Source organism: Ziziphus jujuba, chromosome 3 (genome assembly GCF_031755915.1).
Source record: "Ziziphus jujuba cultivar Dongzao chromosome 3, ASM3175591v1".
In the NCBI taxonomy this organism is placed as follows: domain Eukaryota; kingdom Viridiplantae; phylum Streptophyta; class Magnoliopsida; order Rosales; family Rhamnaceae; genus Ziziphus; species Ziziphus jujuba.
The window spans coordinates 31,125,972-31,133,442 of NC_083381.1; the positions used below are offsets into that span (position 1 = coordinate 31,125,972).

Consider the following 7,471-nt stretch of genomic DNA (forward strand, 5'->3'; position numbering starts at 1 on the left):
ATAATGACAACATGATAATAATAATAATAACAATAGTAAGAAGAAGAATAATAACCATAATAACAATATTAATAATAATAACAACAACATTTATAGTAATAACGATAACAAGTATAATAACAATAATAATTAGAAGAAGAATAACAATAATAATAATATTAATAATAATAATAAACAACAATAATAACAACATTAATAATAATATTAATAATAGAAATAATAATGACTACATTAATAATAATAGTAACATCAACAATAATAACAACATTAATAACAAGCATGATAATAATAACAATAATAACAATATTAATAATAATATAAATAATAACAAGTTGATAATAATAATAATAACAATAGTAAGAAGAAGAATAATAACCATAATAACAATATTAATAATAATAATAACAACATTTATAGTAATAACGATAATAAATATAATAACAATAATAATTAGAAGAAGAAAAACAATAATAATAATATTAATAATAATAATAAACAACAATAATAATAACATTAATAATAATATTAATAATAGAAATAGTAATAATAACATCAACAATAATAACAATATTAATAACAATCATGATAATAATAACAATAATAACAATATTAATAATAATATAAATAATGACAACATGATAATAATAATAATAACAATAGTAAGAAGAAGAATAATAACCATAATAACAATATTAATAATAATAATAACAACATTAATAATAATAACGATAATAAATATAATAACAATAATAATTAGAAGAAAAATAACAATAATAATAATAATAATAAATAACAATAATAACAACATTAATAATGACTACATTAATAATAATAATAACATCAACAATAATAACAATATTAATAACAATAATGATAATAATAATAATAATAACAATAATAATAATATAAATAATAACAATATTAATAACAATAATAACAATAATAATTAGAAATTGTTAAATAATAAACAAAATTTTAACAATATTTGTTATTGAAATGCTTACTTTTGAGGATTTAGAAATTGTGAATTGAGATTTTTTTTCTAACGTGGATATTCCAAAAGTTCTTTCTTTTATGAATATAAATGTTGAATAAAGAAAGAAAAGAAGAATAAAAACTAATTATTTCAGTGAAAACTTCGCGTGCACTCAATTTCATTTTTCTGAAACTTTATGTTTGCTCTCTCTATGATTTATGCTGAAACAAAAGGATTTAAAACATCAAAATATGGCTAAGGTACTATACACGCATTTTTATACTACACTCATTTCCTTACCTTTTCAAAATTATAGTTGTCTCGTGAATGTTTGTACTTTTAAAGTTAAAAAGAAAACAAAAAAAACAGTAACGTACTTGCCTATAATAATTTTATTTTATTATTTCTCCCTGCAATTCTCTCATTGTATTATTTGTTTCTGCAATTTTCTCGTGATTTTTTTTTTCCATCACTTTACTTTTTCAGTCGAACATGTGAATTCATAGCTGTAAACTTATTATTTTTTTCATTTCAAATTTTTTTCCTATACTTTCGGTATCCTACTTGATTAATATTTTGAAAAAAAAAATAATCAAACAATCAATCATTTCTACACATTCATTCATGCATTATCATTCACATTTTATTTCCTCAATTTCGGCTCTCACCCTCTCATTCAATTTTTTTTTAAGCCAATAACAACCTAAAAAAAAAAAAAAAACAAAATTCCCAATTTCGGCCCTCTCCTTTCTCTTCTCTTCTCTTCTTTTCTCTCTGTGTATCCCCCCATCTCTTCCCCCCTTCAGTTCTCCCTTTCGGCCGGCCCTCTCTTTCCCCTCTTCTCTCTTCTCTCTTCTCGGCTGGCCATCTCTTCAAACTTCTCCATTCTCTCGGCCGATCTCAACCCTTACATCACAGTTTCATTTTTTCTTTCAAGCCAATAACACAAAAAAAAAAAAAAAAAACAACAACAACAACAACAAAATTCCCAACGGCACTCTCCTCTTTCTCTTCTCTTCTCTTCTCTCTGTGTATCCCCCATCTCTTCCCCCCTTCAGTTTTTCTCCCAGCCGATTACCACAAACCAAACACACACCAAACACACACACAAATCAACACAAACACACCCAACCAGTCCGGCCGACATATCCTAGAAATTTCCACCTTCTCCTGTCGACAACCGGCCGATCTTTCCATCTTATCCACCCAAAACCTGAAATCTTCACCGACAATGGACGATTTCGTCAACTTCCATCGATTCTGGTGACAAGTTGATGACACACATGCAAGAAACTTCTTCCCCCCCCCCCCCCCTGTTGGTGTCGGACGGGGTCGACAACGGAAACTGTCGCCAACATTTCCACTGTCTCGCTGATATTTGCTTCCCTAGTTATCATTGATAATGTACACCGCGCAGCAAGTTTTATTCCAGCTCATAATGATGACCCAAGTCAGCAGAAAAGTGAGGTGAGTTAGCAAGTAGCTACTGTGTCAGCTGGAGAGGTTTCAAATCTAAGGCTGTTATCAACAGATCGATCAAAGAATCAATTTAGAGGCGATATACCTTAAAGAGTTTGGTTGCATGTAAAGCTTTATCAAAAGGGTCGCATCAAGATAGACTTTTAGGTGGATTAGGTGGATAATGTGTCTATCATCTTTCATCATGTAAATATCATGTAACTAGTGTAAATATTATGTATTTACAGCAGCTTATAAAAGTTGGTAGATATTATGTAGAGGGTGTGAGAGCATGTTTTCCTGGTGCATGTAAATAAAACCAAAGAAAGTCTTTTTTTTTTTTTTTAAACAAAAATTATAAAATAGCTTCTTCACTTCTGTTTTACATCATCAAAACAGAGGAAGTTTTCTTTTACAAACTAGTTTCTTAAAACCCTATCTTTCATCAATCATTATGTATTATGTATTTGTGTTCAACCAAAAAAAAAAAAAAGTCCAAACAATAGGTAAAAAAGATTAATTTTTCATAAAAACCAAACAAATTTCTTACTGCTCAAGAGCAACCTTGAAATCTAACGAATTCAATGGTCATTTATCAGATTCCCTTTATTTTTTCTCTTTCCATTTGAAGGTTGAGCAAGAAAAGTGAAAGGTAAAATGATACAAGAAGAACAAGGAAACAAACGTGTTAAACGGAGTAAATAACCACAAAGTTTTTTAGATGCTGTGGTGGCCACTCATTGGGGAGACAAATGAGAGGACAGGTTATTGGGGACAAAAGATCCCCATCTATAAAGGGGATAGGAAAATGGGATAAGTGCTTTCTATGCCAAAAAAAGTACTCATCGATCCAAAAAATTAAGTATTATTATTATAAAAATAAAGATGAAAAAAATATTACCAAAAAAAAAAAAAAACAATAATCAATATGGTGATATTGTATGTATTATATATTTGTTGTGTTACTATTGTCATTCATTATGATGATGATTATTATTATTATTATTATTATTATTATTAACAAATAATCAGGGAGTTCTTTTGCAATTCTTTTCCACAAACATTAAAGTATATTATTATATCAGAAGTTAAAGGCACAAATTTAATTAAGCAAACAAGAAGCAATGCTACCTTCTTTCTCTTCATGAAAAACCAAATTACAAATATATGAAATCATCTAAAATGAGAGTTATTGAGTCCTCTTTTCATCATTAATAGTATTAACTCCAAGGGTCATGAAACTTTGTTGTTGTGAATATTGTCTCTGTTCTTGACCAATTGGAAATAAAAGTGAATTCAATCCACCATTAGTTCCACCTCCAACTTTCTTTTTTGGATCCTCATTATCATCATAATCATCAAGTCCACTGTAATCCAAATTCTGCAATATACTTGGGATATTATCTTTCCCGAACTTTCCCATTTCTAGGTCAAATTTCTGGTCTTTTGAGCCAATGTAGTCCATTTCACTTTCTGACCTAAAGGATGACAACACTATTGGTTCATCAAATTCTGATACCCATGCCCTGAAATTGATCAAGGAAGGAGGTATCTTGGAGCAGAAAACCTCTCCAAAGTTCCCTAGTATTCCATTTCGGAATGGATTTTCTTTTTTATCATAACGATATCGAAAATTCTCATACGTTGTCTGTATTTAAAAAAAAAAATTGTTTTTAATTAGACCAACTTATTTTGATAGACATTATATATACTGTATTAGCTAATACACTAAAATTGAAAAAAATAAATAAATAAATATATACCTGGTTTGTGGAAATCAAATAGAAATGGAAAACTGTAAGGCCACCAACAAACCAAATGGAAATGAAGCAGTACACAATGAGGATGATAGATAGGATATCATGGGATATGGCCGTTCCTAGGTTTTCCTCTTTCCGTAGAATGTTTATCCATGAAAACACAAATACATATATACACAATGCCGTTGATGTCGATATAAACATTATGAAGTATGGATAATTTCTCTGCAAATTACCGAACAAAAACAAAATTAAGACACTTAGTACAATTTTTTTATTTTATTTTTGTTGAGAATCAAAATTAAACCAAGGACTACTCAAAGATTATTAGATTGTAACCAGTTAAATAATTAAAAAAAAAAAAACTATGATAGAAGTTCTTAATTTTTAGAAATTATTAAGTTAACTTGATAAGAGATTGTGTATATATTATATGTACAAACTACAACAATTCTCATGTTGAAGCAATTCAAAAGACTGAAATTTATATATATCGATGGTGTATATGTAAGAGTCTAGTAAATTATTAAAACCTACAAGGACAAAGTCAATTTTACATAAACTTGAAAAACTACTAATATATTTCAAATAGTAATCCAGTTTTACTGTTGAGAGACTAATAGTTTTCTATTGTATCAATTTTGATATAAAAATTTCTATTTTTTTATTGGATCTTGTATACGAAGGCCTTACACTATTAAAACTATATGTAAATATGATAAGAATTTCAATATTTGGAAACATAATTTTTATTTTATATTGTAAATTTATTAACATGCTATGTGTTAAAGTTTGTTATTTGTCTTAATTATATTTTTTAAATTTAACTATTAATTTATAGTACTTACAGAGTTGCCTAGTGTTTGATAGATCAATACTGTCTCATCTTATATTGGAAATATGCTAAATACTAAAAGTCTATAAAAACTTCTAATATAACTAACTTACCAATCCAATACATTGGCCAACCCATGGGCAATGGTGATCAAACTTCTGGACACAGTTATTGCAGATGGAACAGTGAGAAGCCCTAGGAGGACGATAGAGCAAACAAGTATCACAGAATTTGACCTTTACTGTATAACCGTTGACTTTGACATCCTTAACTCTTGGTAGTTTTAAAGCACCTGCTTTTGTATTAATCCATTCTGTTGATGGAGTTGACATGTTAAATGCTTCATCTGCTTCTGGTGGGTGTGTGTTTCTCGGTATTATTCCTGGATCTCTACCCGATGTCATCATTAGAAATATAAAATCCTGCATATAATATATATTATATATAATCAATACACCAATACAACCATAATCTTCTTTTTTTAATAGTGATTCTAAATTGAAATTTCTGAATTTTATTTTATTACTTTGTTAATGATTTTTTAAATAAAATGATATCATATTATTGGTATTATTGGTAGATGCAAATAAAATAAAATAAAAAGAAAATATACTAAATATCGGGATTTTTTATTTTTCTTTTTCTTTGGATTCTGAATTGGAATTCATATATCCAATAATAAATAAATAAATAAGAAATTAAAAATTACCAACCAAAACAGTGAGGATAATTCCTCCAATGAGTACTGGAAAGACAAAACTTGGATTATCATCGTTGATCATAACAAGCATTTTTATGCAGAAAGCTATTGCAGGTCCTCCGATTAGAAATGATGTTAGAAATAGTGATCCAGCATCGTGTCCAAACACAATTCTTCCTCCACACAAAAATTTCTGAAACCATATATTTTTATTTATAAAACCTCTGTCGGTTTGTGTCATCATAAAATTAATTAATAAATGCAATAATAAAAAACAACAACAACTTTCATCGCAAGATGAAATTCATAAATATATATAGGTATATATACATACCTCATTTTTCTATGGATTTTATGTATTATATACATAATTAACATTTATAGATTAAATGCATAAACCACATTTTGAAGAAAAACGAGAAACTATATCTTTTGAATGGGGATTCGAATCTAGATTTACTCTTAAATTAGATTGTTTCATAAAGAATATATTTGATTGATCAATTAAGTTCAGATTGTCTATAAAATCTAAAGCAATTGATAGAAGGGCTGCGATAAGAATCATTATAGCTATGAGTGCATAATTTAGTTTAGGTGACTATCAAATTTATGGATGGCCACCAATTGTTTATTATAATTATGAATGGTAAAGAAAGCTCTTCATGTAGAGCACTCTGGTTCTTGGTTGGTGAAGACTAGATTTAATTCAATTATTCAAATTATATGGGAGCCAAATTTTTTGTACACTATATACATACCTATTTACTTTGGATCTCCATTTCCAATTAAATACCAATGAAAATCCTACCAATTTAATTAATTAATTGCTCATTAAATTATATTTGGAACATAATCTCAAACACAATCTATGAATCTAATATAAAAAGGAACAAATTGTATTACCAACTCTTTTTGCCCTAACCTTCTAGAATCTTGATCAATATTGCAAAATTACAAAATCCCATTGCTTCATTTCTAAGCCTGAGCTTATTCACCAAAAATAAAAAATAAAAAATAAAAAATAAAAAAAAAGAAGAAGAAAAAGAATTGCGTATATCTATCAATTGAAGATCATGGAAAATGAATAATGAATAAGAAGAGATGAATATCAAACGAAAACAATCATTTAGTTTTTTTAGTTAATATCAAATGAAAACAAATTAATATAACAAAAATCCAACAAAATTATATAATTTATATAAATGTGAATCAAATAAAATTAGCTAAAGAAAACAAAAAGAAGAATAAAATATTGATTTGTTGAAGAGAGAAAGAGAGAGAGAGAGGGATACATTGTTACCCTTCCACACTTGGTAAAGCCTTTTGGAGGAGGCCATGGTAGCGGTACTCTCCATATCAGCCGAGGGGTCGCTCCAAACTTGGCTTCTGTTCCTTGTGCTCATCCTTCTTTTTACTTTTTCTTTTTTTTGGTTTTGTTTTTGTTCTTGTTTCCGTCGAGAACACAATGTTTTTTTATTCGCAAATACCCATTATCAAAACCATTTTATTTTTCATGTTTTTGTTTTTTGAGATATTGAATTGGGGTTGGTTTATGGGTAATAAGCGAATGAAATGAAATAATCTCAAACGCTCTTTAATAATGAGGGGGGGATTCTACTATTTACATGTTTGGCAGTTCATCATGTTTCATATTCTTCGCTTTGGAATCCAAATTCAATTAAACCACCTCTAATTTCCTGATAATCCCCCCTTGTTCTTGCTCATCAATGTCACCCTTAATT

At 28.1% G+C, this 7,471-nt stretch overlaps 1 protein-coding gene across 2 annotated transcripts; it reads right to left on the reverse strand.

The window, feature by feature from the left end:
* Positions 1-3,510: 3,510 nt before the first annotated feature.
* LOC107423581 (probable protein S-acyltransferase 1) lies at positions 3,511-7,471 on the reverse strand. Of its 2 annotated transcripts, XM_016033163.4 has the most exons (5): positions 7,022-7,471; positions 5,743-5,922; positions 5,143-5,451; positions 4,198-4,419; positions 3,512-4,082 (listed from the first exon to the last, which is right to left on the reverse strand). In XM_016033163.4, the coding sequence occupies exons 1-5, from the start codon at positions 7,130-7,132 to the stop codon at positions 3,624-3,626; spliced, it is 1,281 nt and encodes a 426-aa protein (XP_015888649.3). In that variant the 5' UTR covers positions 7,133-7,471; the 3' UTR covers positions 3,512-3,623. The 2 variants fall into 2 exon arrangements, with proteins under 2 accessions (XP_024931794.3, XP_015888649.3); XM_025076026.3 differs by lacking the exon at positions 5,743-5,922 and having other exon boundaries at positions 3,511-4,082.

What these genes read in the sequence shown, in the direction of transcription:
- LOC107423581 (XM_016033163.4), bottom strand. Translation starts at nt 7,132, where the DNA reads ATGAGCACAAGGAACAGAAGCCAAGTTTGGAGCGACCCCTCGGCTGAT. An exon ending in AAGTGTGGAAGGGTAACAAT is followed by an intron (nt 5,923 to 7,021) that starts GTATCCCTCTCT and finishes ATATGGTTTCAG; the next exon opens with AAATTTTTGTGTGGAGGAAG. An exon ending in TTGGCCAATGTATTGGATTG is followed by an intron (nt 4,420 to 5,142) that starts GTAAGTTAGTTA and finishes GGTAATTTGCAG; the next exon opens with AGAAATTATCCATACTTCAT.